General features: G+C 38.9%; 1 protein-coding gene across 2 annotated transcripts in view; it reads right to left on the bottom strand.

The window, feature by feature from the left end:
- The window catches only part of igsf3 (immunoglobulin superfamily, member 3), a 163,756-nt gene that overhangs the window by 108,607 nt on the left and 34,109 nt on the right, over positions 1-21,040 (bottom strand). The window contains exon 2 of one of the 2 annotated variants that reach the window (XM_088352566.1): positions 14,061-14,438. In XM_088352566.1, the coding sequence (XP_088208692.1) occupies positions 14,061-14,438 (378 nt within the window). Of the gene's footprint in view, positions 1-14,060; positions 14,442-21,040 lie in introns of both variants that reach the window. The other variant, XM_088352565.1, reaches the window with a different exon arrangement.

Genomic DNA, 21,040 nt, shown 5'->3' on the forward strand with positions numbered 1-21,040 from the left:
ACTACATGAGACTGTAAATGAGGTGGCTGCCTTACTTATCTATAAACTGATACAGGCAGTGTCCACAAGGCCCCAAGGCACAGGTTGGTTGAAAGAGTATTGTTTAGTTGAGCGTGCGACTATCATGATCTTTCCTCTAGCACCCATTCATGTTTCCAACAGCACTGCAATAATGCTACTTTCCAATACGATCAATCGAATCCATACCAGGGCAACTATGGACTTTCTTGCAGTTTCTGCCACAGCATTAATAGTGCTTTGGGGCTCTACCAATTAGTGGACGTTGCAGTGTTACTGTTTATGCAAAGGTTATACTTGTGCAAATCCAGTTCTCTCATTCAACACACATGGTTGAACACCCCAGAGGATATTGTCTAGCAGCATCAAAACACGTCAAGTGTTTTAATACAATAAGCCCGATTTGTGAATGTTAAGGAGCGTGTGCATATTTTCAGTGTGTATGTTTTTTGCAGGTCCGTTGTTCAACACATACATAGAAAACCTCACTGACCCCGGCTGTGCTCAGATAAGGCTTCAAAGCGTCAAAAATACACAAACAGCCCACCTCCACTAGACTACCAACCATGTGTTTCCTGCAAGCAATTATGTAGCAAGTTGCACACTTAACTTGCAGGTTTTAAAAAGCATGAACACAAATACTTCTTAGCACATCCATATTCATGTTGTATTCATATTCAAACTATGGCTGTGCTCTCGCATTCTAAAAAAAAAGAGGCAGCAGGCCCTGGAGGGTAGGTGCTTAACTTAACCATACTAATCAACCAGAGGACCAGCGCGGCATCTTTAACCCATTTTACAAACAATAATAAACATATGGTAAGGAGAACACACACACAGACAAATACAAAAAAATGAAATCGCTTATCCTTTCCAAAACCTTTCAAAATAAATTGGGTTTTAGACAAAGCTAAATGAGATAAAGTCATCATGGAAAAGTCAGAACATGCTTGACACTGGTATTACACTTTGATTGCTTCACTGAAGCAATATTTGGAGCCAAAAATGCAGTCCAAGTATCTAGTAAGATTTTATAATAAACAAAAGCAAGGCTGTTGTTCAATGACAAGTCAAACAAGTTTTTATTTTTTGAAACCTTAAAATGCACACAAAATACTACCAAAAGGCCGAAACGGATCAATTTAACATTTTAATTTAACTACCAAGTACCTATCCATTATAGCAATGTTACCAAATAAGTGTACAGCTGCTTATGTCGTGGTATGCAAAGCTAGGCGCAAAGTGATAAGAGTTCAGCATTATACACACACACACACACACACTATTAATTATATATGAAATATATATATATATATATATATATATATGCACGCCGTCTTAGAATCACTGGAACCAGATATGAATTTGCATTTTGAAAGAGATACATGCATGCAATGTATGGGGCGTAATTTTCTTCAAAGCATGCTTCATAAGGATCAGAGTATAAGCATATCAATTTACGTTAAAATAAGTACCCTATGTAGACTAATTGCTGTAAATAACCATAAAATTCGGACTGTAAGCCGCGACTTCTTTCCCAAGCCTTCAACCCTGCAGCTTATCCAACAATGCGGGAAAGGGGAGAGAGTGGGACAAGTGGAATATAGGTGTAAATAAAACTAGTAAAAAAAATCCTCATCATGGAAGAGGTGTCAATTGAAAGGGAAGGATTTATTATCTTAAAAATAATAATTTTATGAGTGTTTGTGGCAAAACTAAAAGATTACAAAAAGCAACGTCCAACAAAGCAGATATGTTTAAGGCGGTTTCCTATTTATCTGACGGCCTTGTTGTGTGTTTTGGAGTAAATATTTTACACGGTTGGATTTTATAGATTCTCATTAATGCAACAAAGCCATCTTCAGGGACAGTCGAGAAAGTTGAAGGGCCATGGGACGTACTTGAGAGTTACGCCGGAAGTATTAGTTTTCGGGTATAGTGTTTCAGACTGGTCCTGACGTTTCTCTGAAGAGTATATTTTGAAATGGTATCTTGAATCCCAGTAGTTTAAGCTTCCCAATGATATGTGGCATGACGTATTTCAGTGAATGGTGATGTCACAGAAACACGTATTTGTTTATTAAAAGTCCGGTGGCCCACCGGCGGGCCAGAGGAACGTTAATTGGTTAAGATACCGTATATTATTATAGCGCTTTCTGTGTACTGTCTTTGTAAATATCTGATGTTCCAATGTGGGTGGCTTATCGTCAGGTGCGGCTTATGCATGCACAAATTGTTTGTTCCTTTAATAATGTACGGGGTGTGGGTTATAATCAGGTGCATCTTATAGTCCGAATTCTATGGTATATTTATTTAATTCAGAATCTAATTTCGTGGTTACCGATTAGGCCAGCAGGTAGTGCTCTTGGTTTCTTACCCGAATTCATTTGACATAGCCTCGTATTGTGTCTTGCATTTATCATGTAGGAAACAATACTCCAACCATATTGTAATTTTAGTTTTAAAATATTGATTTTTCATTTCATATATATGGATAATGATTTATCAGTCCAGAAGGAAAATAGTAGAGACATTTCTTTACATGATAAGGAACATTCAATCACACAAAAGAATTAAAGAACATTGTTCCAGGAATTAAATGACACACAGAAGCAGATCATTAATCTGTTGATTTCATATCAACATTTTGGGGTTACAAATCTTTATTATACAACTGGAGAGTCTGGTCACTTCCTGTGCAAGGCAGTAGCAGTCGGCATGGGGCATATTCTCTACATAGCAACAAGTGCAAAAAGCACCGTTGATCATGTTGGGACTGGAATTAGTGGAGGTGATTAATTTGTTTTAGTGTTTAACGGCTGCTTTGACAGAGTGTTCAAAAAGTTTTCAATAGCTCTTATTTTAAAATCTGCTAGTTTTTCAGGGACCACCTCAGTAGAAAGCCCAGCAGAAATCCAAAAGGAGGACTACACAATCTGAAAGTCATCCATGAGGGTGATAGCTGTCCTTTGACTGACAGCTAGCTGCAGTGTGACAATGAGGAATGTGTGTTCTTTGTGTTTGTGTGTCGCATGTATGGGACCCAGTGACAGTGATGTCGCAGTGCCTTGGCTGTGAAAGTAGATGGGATGAGAGAGAAGTTGAGCCAGGCACTGCGATAAGAATCTTTTTCCATCTGGACTCCTGCCTAGCATGCAGCTTATATTCTCTACAAGAGGCCGATTGGGAAAATGAAACCAAGAGGTTAGGGTGAGGCCAGAGAAAGAGGTTGGCAGTGACCCTCCAAGGATAAACAAGAGAAAATGCTCCACTGTCACACGGGCCAAGATTCCTAATCAATAGCAATAAACTCAGGAATACAACTTACCTTGTCTAGTCCTCTCAACTCTAAAACCTCTGTCCACCCTTCAGCTTTATCCTGTCATACAAATCCTCTGCTTGTCAACATAGTTTCCCGCATCTTTCCAAAGATGCTTATCAGCATTTTTCCTCCAAATCATTCTTCCATCGAGGCGTCTATTCAATCATCTGTTCTCTTCGTCACTGCACTGTAAGGTGCTTCAATCAGCTTTATCGACAAACTTGCACACCGACCTGACCGGCACCGGCTTAAGGCTAAGGAATCAGCCCAGCTAAATTGACTCTGGAGATTTGGATGGAGGTAGAGACAAGGAATCAGATACAGGGTCACATCTGGGAAATCTTTATATTAGGTTGTATTATCAGCAACAACCTTGGGTCACATTTATTAAAAGGTGAATTTATTTAGTCAATTTAGTACAAAATGAAAAACAAAATAGTGGAAAGTTGAAAGTCGAAAGTAGCGGTCTATGTTAGCTAGTGGACAAACAACCTTCTGAAAGCATCTGCAATAAATGGACAAGCTTACATCGACAATTTGGACAGCTTTCTTGAAAAAATGTTTGGGGATGATGAACTTATTTTCCAAGATGACAATGCATCATGCCACAGAGCAAAAACTGAAAGCATTCCTTGACAAAAGACGCATCCAGTCAATGCCACGGCTTGCAAATAGCCCATATCTCAACCCAATTGAAAATTTGTGGTGGAAGTTGAAAAAAATTGTCCACAGCAAGGCTCCGAACTGCTAAGATGATCTGGCAACATCAATCAAAGAGAGTTGGCACCAGATTTATGAAGAATATTGTTTGTCACTCAAGTCCATGCCTCAGAGACTGCAAGCTGTCATGAAAGCCAAAGATGGTGCAACTTAATACAAGCAATGTGTTTTGATTGTTATTTCTTTGTCGGTTTTTCATGATTTTTGATTTCTTTCCTCAGAATGGAGTGATTCCATATTTATTCCACTGGGCTTGGTCTATTAAAGTAGCATATACTGATCATTTCAATGTTCTTTCTTAATTTCTTTTAGTGTTTCTGAATGTCAATGAGTTGCACCTTTTAAAAACATTATTTTTTTTTCATGATTTTTATGTGTTTGTTCTCCGGAAATAGTACTTATCCAAGACTGATGATTCCATACTTTTTGCAAGGCGTTGTAATACGAGGAGAATTTGTCATCAATCATCTAACTTGTTTGGGCTCATCCTGAAATACACTCAATTTATTTATTCATCCATAGGGCAAAGGGGTTGGAATAATATGGTGAGGACACAACAAAAGGTTTTCATTTATTGAACGATTTAGACGATAAACTTACAAAAGTTTCATGATTATATCAATTCAAAAAAACATATTAAACATAATTAAGATAAATATGCCTTATAAGATAATTACATCTAGAGTTTCTTTGAGTATTATGTGAAAGGAATTGCTAGCGATACTATCGTAATTTTGAAATGTCATTTCTTTGTTTTCAAATTTCCCCTTATGGGCATTCTGTTTTTTTATTTAGATTTTGAATATGTCTTCCCTGCAAGGAAAAAAATTGAGTAGTGGTAGGCAGTTCAGGGTGTCCCCTGCCCACTGCCCGTAGATAGCTGTGGTGGGCTCCAGCACACCCGCAACCCTACTGAGGATAAGCGGTGCAGATAATGGATAGATGGTCCAAAGTAATTTGCCATCTGGGAGGAGTTATATACTGTACTGTATAACCAATTTTGAAACTCACCATTTTGTTTTGTTTATTGTTACTGAAAAGAAGTACAACAATGTCCTCATTTGGCCAAAGAATGCGTCGAGACCAGGGCGTTTCATTTATTGCTAGCTGTCGCAACACCGCCTAACTTGGGGAGATGCTGTAGCACTTTTGCAGTTCAATGCGAGGGTCCCCAGAGGGCCAGATAGTGATACTAGTGATACGCAAGAACAAATGCGCCTTTAGCTAAAATCATACCCAGTGACAATTTAGAGTTGCCAATCAAACTACCATTCATGTTTGCAAATATGGGAGGAAATCAGTGCACACAAAGAAAACGTATTTGGGCCCAGAAGAACACAAAAGCTCACAGGAAGGCTTGAGTGTAGAATGAAACCGGAATAAACAATATGTCTGTCTGCAAGATGTTTTGCATTTTTGCCCCACTTTTATGCAACATCGAATCAGCTTTTATTAAAAAAAAAGGTTAGGGAAAATTAACACGAACATCAATCCATCAAACTTTTCTTCTTTTTTTACTCTTTTCATACTTGTGAGGTCGCAAGTACCATTTCTTTTTTGTTTCTATACAATGATACAGCTGTTATGTAATCTCAGTTCTTAATCAATTAGTTGACAATATTATGATCAAATCTACCTAAGTTTTTCACTGAGATACGTTGGGGTATCGTAATAGCTTGCATTGCAAGGGGTTAAAGATCGATGAACACATCTCAAGGCTGTGCGGCCTTGCAAGAAAACAAAGAGGCATACATTCTACTTGGTTGTTATCAGGAATGGTTTAAACTTAGATTTTACATTTATTGTTTTTTTGTAATAAAAAAAAATGCAAACTGATGACAGACCACATTGGACTCAAGTAGTGTTATTGGTTGAAAAAAAAAGTTTGATGGTCAAATATTTAATCTCAATACTAAGCAGAAATACTGTGAAGCTGAACTACTCTTACGAGAAAGAGCAAAAAGCAAATGCTAATGTTTGGAATTTTTATAACTGGTTTACATATCTGCATGTGAATGGATGTACTCCTTAGGTGAAAAATGAAAGTCAAAAAGATGCTAAATTTAAATTTTAAGAAAATTAATTGCGTTACTTGAAAAATATAGCTCTTAACAGGAAATCACACAAGCAGCATTGGTGGTACATTTGAAATGTGCAGCCTTTCCATCTTCCCAAGTTTTCTTCTCAATGTGTGCAAGGTAATTGAAAACCATACAGGGAGGGGGGCTTTAACGCGTTAGCAATCACATCAAGCAGAGACTATTTAAAATGCAGCCATATGGCGCTGGCTGCACGACGCTTAATGCCTAGGGAAGGTGGAACCAATCACACTGCACTAGAGTTGAAGAGCTCATCATTTATCGGTCACACAAACGACACAGCATTGGCCCTAAAAACACTTGCAGGGTTCCTCCAGCATTAGGCAAGTTAAGGTAAAGACTTTTAGAGATGTTTCTAATGCCTTTTAAAATCAAATTCAAGACCACACAAGACAAAAAAAAAAACAAATATTTCTTGCACACAATAAATTGTGCCTTGTACACATTACCTGGAACAGCTTTTAAACATGGCAAAAAATGTTTGTCTGACAGCCACTTCCAATTTAATTTACATTTTGCCATGGTTCAAAATAAACGTCTCTGTCGGAAGTTTGTGGGGAGACCTAAGACAAGTGTCTACTCTGAAAGGCCTGACAGAAACCAGATCAACGCTTTGAAAGTTCCGTTATGGTTGTCACGCAATGTTGCCTTGAAGCAGCCCCTGTCCACTTAAGAAGGGCACCCCCTTGAGGCGCAAAGCAATAACAAAATAAACGTCATCCTATCATCTCCTCACTATAAGATATGTCACTTGATTGACATTCAGGGCAGCTCGTCTGACATCTGACCATTTGTTACGCATGGGTCACAACACATGCACATACAACCCTGCCAAAAACGTTTCGAGTTACCAAGCAGTGTATGCTACACCCGCAAGTGTTATGCGCAAAATGCTCAACATGAAAGAGATAATAGATGTGTTAACAAAGATCGCCTGTTCTATTCGCGCCTGATCTCTTCAAAGACTGCCATTTCATGCACATCTGGTAAGAGTTTCCAAGCTGTTGCTACACACTGTTGTGAGATGGCTGAAAATTCCTACGAACATTCAAAGCCCTGACTGGAGCTGAGGAGTTTTTCCGTGTATCCAAATATGCAAATTACAGTACTACCATTAATATGACATTCTGTGGCTGCTCAACATAGCATTTTTAACAGATCTGACTAACATCCTAAATGATCTTAATGTAGAGCTGGAAAGACAAAAACGCGATCAGTATAAGACCCTCAGTTAACCGTTTCAAACAAAAAATGCAGCATCTCTCTTAAAAGCTGCAGCGTACTGATTTGGGAATCTTCAAAAACTTCGCGTCAGAGCTAGAGACGCAACGGAAGGCATGCGGACAGGTTGACACTGCGCGCTGCAAAGAACAGATTGAGAACTATTATTCAGAGTTTGAAAAACACTTCTAAGACTTTGTTTTTCTGAAGACAGTCACCACATTTATGGCCTACCCTTATCAGGATGATTCTGAGGTTGATTCACAGGCATCAAACATTTTAGCAACGATTTACCTGAACTTTTCTAGAATGGAAGATGAGATATTGAGACTACAAGCTGACATTGAGCTGAAGTCCAATTATGGGATTTACAGAGGAAAAGTACCCCAACAAGAGGAAATGTGCTCCCTATTTAACTACATTACTCGGCTCCACTTATTTATACGAGTCAGCATTCTTCTATACAAGATTTTTTAGTCCTAATACCGTTTCACAATGACTGGTGGTCATTTGGAAGTGTGCTTGAGGCTTGCTATCTGTCCAGATTACGCATCCCCGGCTGATTCAATTCAGCGCTATTCATCACAGTAAGGTAACAACAAAAAAGTTGCAATCCACAATATGGCCTCATGCATGTAATGCAAAATACATGAACATATATGGTACAAATAAACAATACTCAATAGGCTTTTTATGAATACATGCATTTTTATAGTAGGGAGATCATTTTGACATGGCCATTTCATAAGTAGCTAACACGAAAACAGGTTGGGCACCCCACGTTTTCAGTAACAAAAGTCTGTATTTTGTAGGTGATTCTCGTTTTAAAATCATAAGGATGAAATGGGGCTTTTGAGAGCAGTAGCGTGGTGCTACTTGGTTTCCCGTTACTTGTTGGAATTGCTTGCACACAGGCTGGTGCGTAGGATAGGAAGAGCCATGACGGCCATGTAAACCTGTTGTCCTTTTCTTTTCCGATCTAATGTGTGGGAGTAAGTCCAAAAAGACTTAAACAGCAATGGAATGGAACAGATGGTGCTTAGTCAATCTTGTGGGAGACACAAATGTTCACAAGATCTCAAGATCAAAGGTGTGTACATAGAAGTACAAGTGACCCTCTCGTCTTGTAGACCCTATTTCAGTTTTGACACTTAACTACCAACAGTGAACAAATACACTAAGGCACTGAAACTGAGCAGTACATCACTGTTTTACCTTATGTATTATAGAGTACAACAAAAAAATATCAAAACACTTAAGGTGAATAGATATACAGTAAATATATTTCAGGTGCAAGTTACGTTACAGGATATTCATTCAAAGCAATGAAGAAAGGAAGAGGTTTGATCATCATTGTGCTTCTGTGACCTGAGGTATTTTTATGACCAATTTGTTGCATATGCAAATCCCCCTTTGAACATTGCCAATACATTTATTTCCAGGATAGCAGGAAATTAATTTGTTGTTTTTTGCGGGTGAGGTAGCGTGCTTTGTTGCAACATTATAAAAGGTAATGTTAAAGTATTCCAAATCCAATTCCTGACCACCCCCTTTTCAGACTCTTTTGTCTCTTTCCTTCAATGCAATTGAATCAAATATTCAATACCATTAAAAAGCTTTTGCAGAGATTGCAGGTAAACTAATCATTTGTTTTTGGGTGTGTAGGAGACGGAGGAACCCAAAGTCCGGGCTTTTGAGGGCCAGACTGCAAGAAACCTGGTTGTGAACGCAATTTCTATTATTTTAGTCACAATTGTACAACGCAATACGACCTCAAACAGAATTTGACTGAATTGTAGGGTATTTTTAATTTGGATTTCATTATTAGACGATCTTAATAATAAAATGGTAGTTCTTCTACACAGTGCGAACCAAAAGTGATGGCTATTCCTTTTTGGTACAACACTTCAGTAAATTGCAAAGTGAACATTGTGACCCTCACAACTCTCGTGCATGCTATCAAACTAATTTTTATTGTTTTTTTTTTCTTCCATTTAATCAATAAATGTGTAATGTGTTCTGAAAGACAAAAATCAAGAAACAGGGATAACATGCAACATTTTCAGTGGCAAAAGCCCAAACAAAAAGTGAAACGTAACCTTTCCACAGCATTGATGTTCCTTTACTGGAAATAATCGTGCATTTGTGCCGTGGTAGCCAATTGCCACATTCTCATGCATATTACCAATGCACCGCCCAGGGCAGCATGCGGCCTGAGCACTGCAGTTCAATTTTTATTTGATTGATCTAAGTTTAGATTCTTGGATGCTACGGATAACAGCATTCACTTCAGACAAACAATCAGGTACTTAGCTTTTACAAAAAATAAAGTTAAAAAACTGGGGACACCAAATTCACATTCCACAAATCACATATATACTTTCTCTAAAGCCCAGAAGAAAAGTCGTTCACTTTCAGTAAATTTATAGTTGCAGCCAAGTTCTATAGAAAAGGGAAAAATGTTCACATTTTACAAGAAATACATAATGACTCCAATATCGTACATCCTTATTCTTCGCAGTTTTTTTTCACGTTCTTAACACGTCTTCTCATTATAGAAGTACGGTGTCACAAAAAGCCCAGAAAAGATTCAGCGTTTTTGCAGATGTGACACGTGACATACCATTTGTTTAATGTTAATCCGGGTCTCCCATGATAATTTTAAATGTTTTTTACTCGGCAGACACCTACGCTTTTGTGAGTTCTTCTGTACTTCTTTCAATATGTATAGTTCCCTTTGTAATAGACTTGCTTAGTTGGGAGACACACACAAGCGCACACTAACACATTCAAACATGAATATATATCCATCCATTATCTGCACTGCTTATCCTCATTAGGGTCACGGGAATACTGGAGCCCATCAAGGTCATCTTCAGGCAGTGGGCAGGGGACACCCTGAACTGGTCGCTAGCCAGTTGTAGGGCACACGAGCCTTATTTCCCCGTGCTTGCGTGGGTTTCCTCCGAGCATTCCAGTTTCCTCTCACATTCCAAAAACATGCATGTCAGGTTAATTGGCTGGTCCAAATTTTCCCTAAGTGAGAATGAACAGGTAATTGATGGATATTATAAATAAATAGATAATGTGATATATATGTATCTAGGGTTCCTACAGCTTAAGGCAAGGTAATATCGAGACTTTTTAATGCATTTCGAAATCAAATTCAAGACAAAGTTGACCCAAAAAAAAAAAACCACGATTGAAACAAACAACACAACAAAACAAAAATATTACTTGCACAAAATACATCGTGCATCATACACACATTACCTGGCACAGCTTACCAAATATAATTGATAAATGTGACTAAATATTTTTAGTTGAAAAAAAAATATAGATCCAACAAACGTGTTCACGTTTCAAAAATGTTCTAAAATTGTATTGAAGACATTTTGATGCCAACTAATGCCTTATTTTTAGAATAATTAACTCAATGCATTTTAACATATATCAATACAGTATATCTATATACATACATAAATTATATATATATATATATATATATATATATATATATATATATATATATATATATATATATATATATATTATATTACAGGGTTGGGTAGGGTTACTTTAACTGGATTACTTTCACTTACTTTTGGATTACTCCAATACCAAATATGCTAATAAAAGACAAAAGGTACTAAATATGAATAAAATTATGACTCACAACACGTGGTCAGCTTTCTCTCCTGGCTTTGATCTCTTTGATCTCCGGCAAAACTAACATAAAATGCGACAGAAACAAAATGAAAATAAACCCAAACAGCTTGCCAACATCATTTTTGCCGTTCCATGTATTCCGTTACTCCCCAAGCCTGCACAAAATTTAGTAATATATATATATATATATATATATATATATATATATATTGCATACATATATACACACATACTGTACTCATACACAATTGCCTTTGTTGTCATTGAAACCAATGTTGTGAAACATTGTATGCAACGGGATTAGACATGGCACTCCAGGGTAAGACATGTGATTGTATTATCTCTTTTCTCTTCAAAGTCTTTCTATCAGGGTGAATATGTCAAAAATAATAAAAATACAGTGGGACCTCGCTACTTCGCGCTTTGACGTTCGCGGTTTCAGAGCTTCTCGGCCTGTAATGGTAAAAAATAAAAAATAAAAAATATTATTTTTATTTTTTTTTAGCGAAAGGCGGGGGACGTGCGCGGGACCCCCGTAACTGGGGAATCCCCCCCGGCCAACGACCCTAGCACGGCGCGCCGTTCTCGTTTCCCGGCGCGCGGTTTCGGTGCGGCTTCCGCTTCACCGCCCCCCCCCCTAAACCAACAGGTTCCCCCGAGCCCGCGTGGGCCTTCCCGGGACCGGGTAGGAGACGCCGGGGACCGGGTAGGAGACGCCAGGGGCCGGCCTCCGCTCCGAGCGCCCGACCCGCTCGGCTTGTCGCGTTGTCGTGCGTATCGCGCCCGAAAGTACCCGCGCCGCGTGTTAGGAGCTCGGTTGCGGGAGCGACCGAACGGTGCCCGCGCTGCGCCGCAAGTATAAACCCTGTCGTGGGTTTGTCTCCGATCGTCACGGGCGGACGGAAAATCGCCCAGCTGTACGACTCTTAGCGGTGGATCACTCGGCTCGTGCGTCGATGAAGAACGCAGCTAGCTGCGAACTAATGTGATTTGCAGCTGCGATTGGCTGGCAACCAGTTCAGGGTGTCCCCTGCCCACTGCCCAGAGATGGCTGGGATGGGCTCCAGCCCCCCCGCAACCCTAATAAGGATAAGCGGTGCAGATAATGAGATGAGATGAGATTTTTTTTTTTTTTTTAAAGGTGCGCCGCTAATTCGCGGATTTTCACTTATCGCAGGTGGTTTTGGTCCCCATAAACCGCGATAACCGAGGTCCCACTGTAATAGTAATCAATGAAGAATACATTCCAACAAATGTGTGAGGAAAATAACTGCAATAACATTTAGCAGCAGCAATTTAAAAAAATATATGTATAATACACATATACATATGTTTTTTACTCAACGCAATAGTAAATACTTTTTTTAGGGTTTCATTTGGTAAAAACAAAAAGATAAATCAACTCAAAACTGTCGCAATATATATTTTCAGCTTTGTTTAGGGCTGTGATGGCCCTGTGGAAGAAGCCGTCTCTGAGCCGTTTGTCCTAGTTTTGAGGGACCTGCAACACCTACCATAGGGCAACCGGTCAAAGAGGTGGTGGGCGCGGTGGTAACTGTTTATTATGTTATATATATATACCTGCATAGAATATATACATAACATATTTACAGCATATTAGAAGTAGAATCAAGGGCAGATGAGTGCAGCTTAAACAGTAGAGAGCAGGGACAAGCAGGGGTTGTCAAGGTCTCATTTGTCCACAGAGCTTGAAGACGGCATGCAGCTGTTCAAGGATCACAAAGGATCGTCAGCCCTTACTGACAAAGAACAGTGAGACCTTGTGGCTCCAACTTCCAAAAGCAGGTTAAGAGGTTACACAGACAGAAAAAAGGGAGATAAAGTCCCACGGGACCTCCTCTAGTTCTCTCTCACGCGCCTCTATAAATACTACGTGCTATCAGCAGACGGCCCATATTCACAGAACTCATTGCAAACTGCAGTGATGCAAACAACAGTATGGACGATAATCTATGTCAACCAAATACTACAACAACCTTGGCCTCCCTTCCACTTGTGTGTCTGACCCTGACTGATGTTTAATCTGTGATGTTTTTCACAGTTTTGCTGTGACTACCATTTCAATTTTCTTAATTTGCTCTTCGACCCTGAGACGAAGGTCAGCCTTTGTTATGATGCCGTGAATGTGAGGGAGTTTCCAACTATGGCAGCTGTCTTTGCTTGTGTAGACACATTGGAGAATAGCGTTTTAGGCAAAGACTGGTGAACAGGTGACAATGTGCTTTAGAACATATCCTGTCACAACAGTTACGACAAGTATAGCAAAGTGTTTACAGTTAATGAGATTTAAATCCTTGTAACACACTCCCAACATTTGTTTAGAGTATCAGCCAAATGCTTGACCGGAGTTAGACATACAATATGTAAGCTCGTGTGGCAGACCAACAGCATACCGTAAAAGGGATTCAATTATCTAAATTTTGCCTAGATGCTAGTGCCACGACTGTAATCCCATGAAAAAGATCTAAAGGAAAAAGGCTGTTTCCCAAAGTGGGAACCATTATAGGGCAACCTGCACCACTGAGCATCTGTACTTGTACAAACACCGAGGGCTCATTTGGGGTGAATTCAAGTGCAGTTTTTGAAATGAGTTCCAAAAACAACTAAATTGATCAAAGGGAGCAGTTGCTTTTTTTTGGCAGATTAGGTCTCTTTGGTAGTTATTCTCCTAGGTTTAAAATTACATTGTTGAGCAGTTTTTACAAAATGTATCTGGTGGAATACGATAAATGTAACTTGGGTCAAAAAAAACAAAACAACTTAAAAGCACAGGTCTAATTAACCTTAAAAATCAAGCATGTACACGAGCGTTCAAAAGGGTCACCTGAATAATTTTGAGCTTTCCATGAAAAAGTTGCACTTTTTTATACTAAATAAATTGTCCAATGATATTTTGCCCATATTTATCTCTTCATTTTGTTGGCCAGTATCAGATATTTTTCTTCCAAAATAATGCAATTTCTAACTGTGTATGTACATTTGATACTGACCTGTAAGGTTGGTGCGTGCACTGTACGAGCCAAGGTAGCGACCATCAGTGTTTGGTGTGTAACACTCAAACAGGCCCTGGTCCTTGGCCTGCACTTTGGTGATGTGCAGCATGGCCGAGTCACGACTGAGCCTCTCCACGTAGATGTCTTTGCTGTTGACCCTTTGGGCATAGACTGCATAGGCGTAGTTGGGTTGAGCCGTGCTTACAATGCGGATCTCTCGGTCCGGCGCTGATGGCAGGTACATGGACCACTCAAAGTCCTGCTCTATGCCTTCTTTGTAGCCCGTCACATTGCACCAGATGGTCACGTGGGAGCCCTCAGTCCGAATCAGAGGGCCACTTTGCACAGTCACGACTCTCTGGGCCACTGCAACACCTGCTTTGAGAGGAAGGGGGGCGATTGGGAAGAAAGCAGGAACACAAGTTACAAAACTGCATTTGAAATATTTAGCAATAGTCGTGTTTGTGCACCGTGCTTTTCACAGGAAATAGAGGAACATCTGCAGGTGCCCACCCTCGGGAGTGAGACTGAGGTGTGCACATCCACACAGTTTTTTGACGCTTGAATTATTTACTCAGTCTTTTTAACAGCTGCCATCCAATTCTACTCAGTATTTGGTTTACAGAAAAGGAAAGCATCATACAGAAGGCTTGAACAATGAGTGGAGTATAAATCTTGCGAATAAATGGCTTCTTTCCAAAACACATTAAGACATTAAATCAGTGGTTCCCAAGAAACGTCCCGCCTCCAGATTTGGTCCAGCCCCCTGAACAACACCAGAGAGCATTTTGACATGCTTTTTTTCTTACCTGAAAATGTACCAAGTCTGGGTGTACGCTTTTGGTTGTAACAGGATTTAATCCCAGGTCACGGCAGTAGTGAGAGCACCAATCTCTTAGCACTGGAATATCAGTGATATGGATGATATATGAAAAAGCATTGGGTATTATCTTATTACCACATGATCTTTAGTCACGTCCCAGAGACCAATGTTAATTTTGTTATACAAAATCGTTGTCACGAGTGAAACAAACAACATAATTAACATTGGTCTCTGGTACTGTGACTAAAATTGGTGTAATGATGAGATAAAATCTACTGCCTTTCGCAAGTCATCTATGGTACTGATTGTCTAGTGCTCTGCCAACTAAACTGAACTGGGAGCTGTTAACACTGCACAGTACACCAAAAAGTTGATAGTTGATAGTCTTGGACTTTCTGCAAGTAAATCAGTGTTTTTTTGGTTATTATTCATTGTATTAGTCGTGTTATTTATTTTTTTACTTGTTCTGTGAATAATCTAGAAAGGTTATTTTATTGTGGCTTACTGGAAGGCAATATTTATTCACATTTAGGCACTGCTGCAATCGTCAAATTTTGTTACAAACTGACCCTGGCGCCTCATCAGAGAAGGGAAAAGTTATGTGACCCTCAAAGGAAATGTTTTGGGGACCCCTGCATTTAATCATTATTCATTCAACCATGACTGATTACAAAAGGTACACATCATAATTGCATACTTAATGCTATGTAAATGATAGATGTTTATGATTACTTTTTGTTATGTTGTAGTGCTGTTGCTGGCAGACGGTGTGTGAATGTTACTTCATCCTTGCACGCAATAACTCACCCACAACATTCTACATTCAACCAACAGCTATAACACCCCTCTCCTCTTATGGGTCTGAACACAACAGAGCAATTACACATGGCCAAATTCAGACAGAGGGGCAAGGATGTCATTTCCTGTATGCGCATGTAGATTTTATATGCATACAGTAGTACCTGTTCATACGCGCACCTCTAGACACAAGAATTTCTATATACGCAGAGCAAGATTCATCTCATCTCATCTTATTAGCTGCACCGCTTATCCTCAGTAGGGTCGCGGTGGTGCTGGAGCCCATCCCAGCAATCATCGAGCAGTGGGCAGCCTGAACTGGTTGCCAGCCAATCGCAGGGCACACAGGGACAGACAACCCGCTCGCTCATTCACACCTAGGGACAATTTGAACCGGCCAATCCACCTGAAATGCATGTCTTTTCTCCCAAAAATATAGTTTGAGGGTAAATCCTACCTACGAGCAGTCCCAGAGGCTACCACTAGGGACCGCTCATCAACAGCACAAGCTCGTCCGAGTTCGCACATACGCTTCACACTATCAGACGCATGATCTCGCCCACTTGTTTATATTACGCAGCAAACTTTTCTTTATTGTATTGCATCTCCTATTTTTGGCCGAGTTATCAGTTCTAGAAAGGGAAATGGTTTCCCCTAAAAAATATGAAAATAATGACAGTTGGAAAAAAGCAGGAAATAATAGTTTGTGAAGCAGGATATGATGGTATTAAAAACAGAAGGCCAAAAAAAAAAATCCCTCTTACCAAGGTACATTTGTAGATAAACCTCCAGAGAATACACAGGCAAGCTTTAGATAAAAGAAAAGTACCGTGTAATTACATATTACTTGGTCATCATCTTCTATATGTATGCTATTGAAGCAAAAATATGTCATGTAAGCTATAAATCTGATCAGGGGCGTCACTGTTCATTCAAAAGTGTGACCCACTGTTCATGACGAGATGGAAAGACTCATTGTGGCTGCGTGACAAGGAGCTTGTGATAGCAACACGGACAGCAGAAGTCGCTGTCTATCTACAAAGACTGAAAACTTGCGGCAGCGTCATCAGAAGGGAATCATCTTCGGGTAAAACCAGAATGGATTTCAACCCCTGCCATTGTTAGTTTGAGAAATTCAACAAGACAGCTGTGACAGTGGTTTGGCATGAGAAAGCGGCGATTGAGATAGCAAAGCTGCAGAAAAGTTGAGTGCATAGTAAGTGCTTATGTATCATCAACACTCTCTCACATGCCATACTCTTCCCGCAACCATACATAAACTCATTTTATTTAGTTAATATCTTATTTATCTTATTATTGTATTTTCAATGTTTAATCACGATATGAAACAGTTTTTAGTGATCAAGAAGATATGTTTTCGAGCTATCCAGGGTTAACTTGCTTTTGGGAGGTCGGGAACCTTTTTGGTTTTTACTTATTTCATATCTGGAAAATTCACTTGTTACACATGACAGTCAAGTAGGATCCTGAAGCGATTTAAACTCATATGAAGAGGTACCATAGTGTATGTGTGTGTGTGTGTGTGTGTGTATAATGAGTCTTTAAAGATGCACTGGACACAATTCTTGGACATCAATATTTCAGACATTTTCTTATCTTCTAAAACCTTGTGTTCACCCATAGAGAATTTTTCTTTCTCTTACACAGCTTGGTATTTAATTTAATATCGTTCGTGTGTGTGCAAGATGTCTGTTTGTAGACGATTGCTGCAATACTGACATTGCTCACTGAAAAAGTGTGACACCATTTCACATTTGCCAACTCAATGAGCACAATCGGGGGAAATACGAAAGTTTTTCTGCGTGTGTGCAGACTGATTTTACATATAAATGTGCCGAGTGTATCATGCAAATATGCTGGACTACCTCATTCATCACTTTCTGTCTGAGCACCAAGCATCAGTTCTTCTGTAAACTGTACTTGAGATCCTCTCCACTTATGTGCAGCCTAAATCCACTCAAATCTCAAATTTACTCTTAGAGTCACTGACTACAATTTAAATTGAGGCGACACGGTGACACAAAGTAACACAAAAGAGTGTGGCCACTAGGAACAATGTATAAATCTGTTCGACACAATAACACCAACTGGAGTTATCCACAATGAAAACGTCTAAAAAGTATATACAAGGTAGTGGTTGCCTGAAGTAGTCGAGCACCACCAAGAAGCTAGTCTTTAATGATTCCTATAAGGCAGTGGTTCCCAAAGTGGGCAGTACCGCCCCACTGGGGGGCGGCAGTCAGAATTTGAAGTCAAAAGTTTGAACATTTGTTTGACGATTTCTACACAACATGTTAGGGTTGCACGATTAACCGAAATCGAATCGACATCGCGATGTGACGTAGTGTAGTTGTGAAACCGCAAAGCACTGCATTTTTTTCAAGGTTTTGTAGTGAGTGATGGAGTTTTGGCCAACCACAATTGTTACTGTTCAAGTTTTAAAGGCGCCGACCAATCAGAGGCAAGTTTTAAAAATGGCGCAAGCCAACAAAAGCGATTCAAACTTTGCAAGCACCGCACTGTGCCACACCCACAATATGAGCTTATTCAGTGTCATGGTGGATTTCGTAAACATAGTCCCAGAGTCAACAAACGAGAAGGAAACAAAGCTTGCACCGAAGAAGGGCGGTAAATCACTTGTTTGGACCCATTTTGGTTTTGACGAAGCTGAAGTGGAACAGAAGAAAACGGCCATTGCAGAATTTGCTTTTGCGTAGTCGCTAGGTCCAGATGAAAAACAAGTAATTTGTACCAGCACCTTAAAATCTCACATATTAAAATACACGGCATGTCAAAAAGGATTACAAGTAAAATATGAAGAAGGTGCATCTACATGTGGACTGGGAGGTAAACAAATCTCCCTTCTTGCCGTACAAAAAAAGTTTGAAAAGGCACAAGGAAATAACCAATGCTGTGACTCCAGCTAAAAGTGCCTAATAGTGTCCAACCCCAAAACTGGATTATCGATTAGAGGTAACACTTTTTATTTATGCAAGTTAATAAGTAAAATGTTATAATAAGAGTAATAAATAGTTGTAGCAGAAGTGTTAATAAGTTAGCATGAATGGTGGGTTTGAATTGATACTTGAATACATTTCTCGCACTGATGAACATGCTGCAGTAGCACATGGTAAATTTTATATTGCACTAATTGCAGACATGTCATGTTTACAGCCTTAAAAGTATGTGGATTATTTTTAGTGTGCAATGTTGATCTTTTTATAGTATGCACAATTTATTTATTTATTGTTGTTTACTTTGTTTGGTGTGGGTTATTTTAGGTGCGTACATTTCATCTTTTACACTGTGCAAATATTCTTGATTTTTTTAAGAGTTCATTATTTCTTTTTTCAAATGTTATTTATGTTAGATAATAATAATAATAATAATAATAATTTCCTTGTATTGTCATTCTGTTTAACAATGTACACAGAACGAAATGTCGATTGCACCTGACCCGTTGTAGCGAGCCGATGCAGCCGCAGCCAACAGAGGGCGCCGCCGACCACTTTTTAAGTCTTAGGAATGACTCGGCCGGGGCGCGAACCACCGACCTCCCAGTCTCAAAGCGGGCGCCTTACCATCTAGGCTACTGAGCTGGTATGTTGTCTTTGTTTGGTTATGAAGACATGTCAAAATAAATCATTATTTTGTGATGGTTTATTTTGAAAATTCTCCAGACCACTATTTTAAAGAGCTTGAATTGCTATCTAGTGCATTTCATAGGTGGGTAGGTATTTCTATCGCTAGGAATTTACCGGGGAGCCAAGGGGGCGCCAGCCTGCAAAAGTTTGGAAACCATTGCTATAGGGTGTTATTCTAAAATTCTTTCCTGGTAGTCATTCTTTTTCTTACACACACACGCATACTCCGACTTATTGTCTAAAAAGGTCAATTTTCTTTTTTCTCTTTTTTTTTTAAATATTCATGAAGATTAATTGGTATTGAAATAAATAAATATCACGAGTTCAGAAACGAAATAGCTTAATTTGGCTAAGGACACGATAATCTTTACATAGGCTCCAATGAAGCAGTATCATATTACATTAGCGCTGGAATTTTCCCTTAAAAACAGAAGGCCAAAAAAAAAAAAAAAATACCAACCTCCCACTCACCAAGGTACATTTATAGATAAACCTCCAGGGAATACACGCACAAGCTTTAGATAAAAAGCTAAGAGCTGTGTAATTACATATTGCTCATTAATAGCGTTGCTGGTTTCTACATTGAATATACATTTTATATATATATATATATATATATATATATATATATATATATATATATATATACAATGTATGTATATAAATTGATTTGTTCACAGCAAAAATATAATAAGCTAACATTTTTAGCTAGCAACTAAAATCAAAGGGATTTTAGCTTGTTTTGGCAAATTGCATTGTTAAATTAAATTCTTAAAGGTCCAAAATAAATACTGTACTTTTATCTGGACAAATCACCAATATTAATAACAGCTATCTTATGGCCCCCTGACAAACAAAGTACAAGAAATTGCATTCACATTAAAATATATACAGGTATTTTAATGTATTCGTTTGTCAATTGGACAAAAATTATTCAAATTAACATGCTTACAGGAAGCAATGACTAGTTTTTTTATAATAATGTATACCGACTTTAGTTGGCTCTTCTGATAACTTATCAAGCCATTTATTTGTTCTTCCTTGAATTACATTTCATTCAAATCAAATGTGAAATTATACATTAAGTGCAACTGACATCTAAAAAGAACAGTTGTGTGCCATTATAGACTAAGTTGCGATTTAGTGCATAATTATACTAACTATTGGGAATCCAAAGATTGTTACATTTCCAAGAAATGAAAGGTAAAGGTATTTTGATAAGCCGTAAAAGTCAAGTGTCAAAGATGCAAAAAGGGCATACTAACTGCTAAAGGCGCTTTCAACAAGAAACGACCGCAATCGTCAGGAAAGTGAAAAAAAAGCAGTCAGAAATCTGAAGTATTTATTTCGTTGACTTTTTCACGCAATAGTGGTTACGACAGCATCGGTGTCTGAGCCATCGAACCCTTGTTAAAAAGTGCTCTTTATCTGAGGGTGTATGTTTGAGAGTATGCCTCTCAAATATTTAAAAAGATATGGCATAGCATATTACAGGAAGCATTTAGCACAAGCAGTCTCTCTCCACTTTGACTCATACCCGATTCCCGTTTCACATCTCAGTGATGTCAGAACACTAATCTGGCGATGCTTGCTTCGACTCAGTGCTGCATCACTGTTCTCATGTTGCAAATACCTACCTTAAAATGTATAGCATTACCAGCGCATGCAAATTATTGCCCGAAATGTGTGAA

The sequence above is a fragment of the Urocampus carinirostris genome, chromosome 14 (genome assembly GCF_059441175.1).
Source record: "Urocampus carinirostris isolate Australia breed hairy pipefish chromosome 14, RoL_Ucar_1.0, whole genome shotgun sequence".
NCBI lineage: Eukaryota > Metazoa > Chordata > Actinopteri > Syngnathiformes > Syngnathidae > Urocampus > Urocampus carinirostris.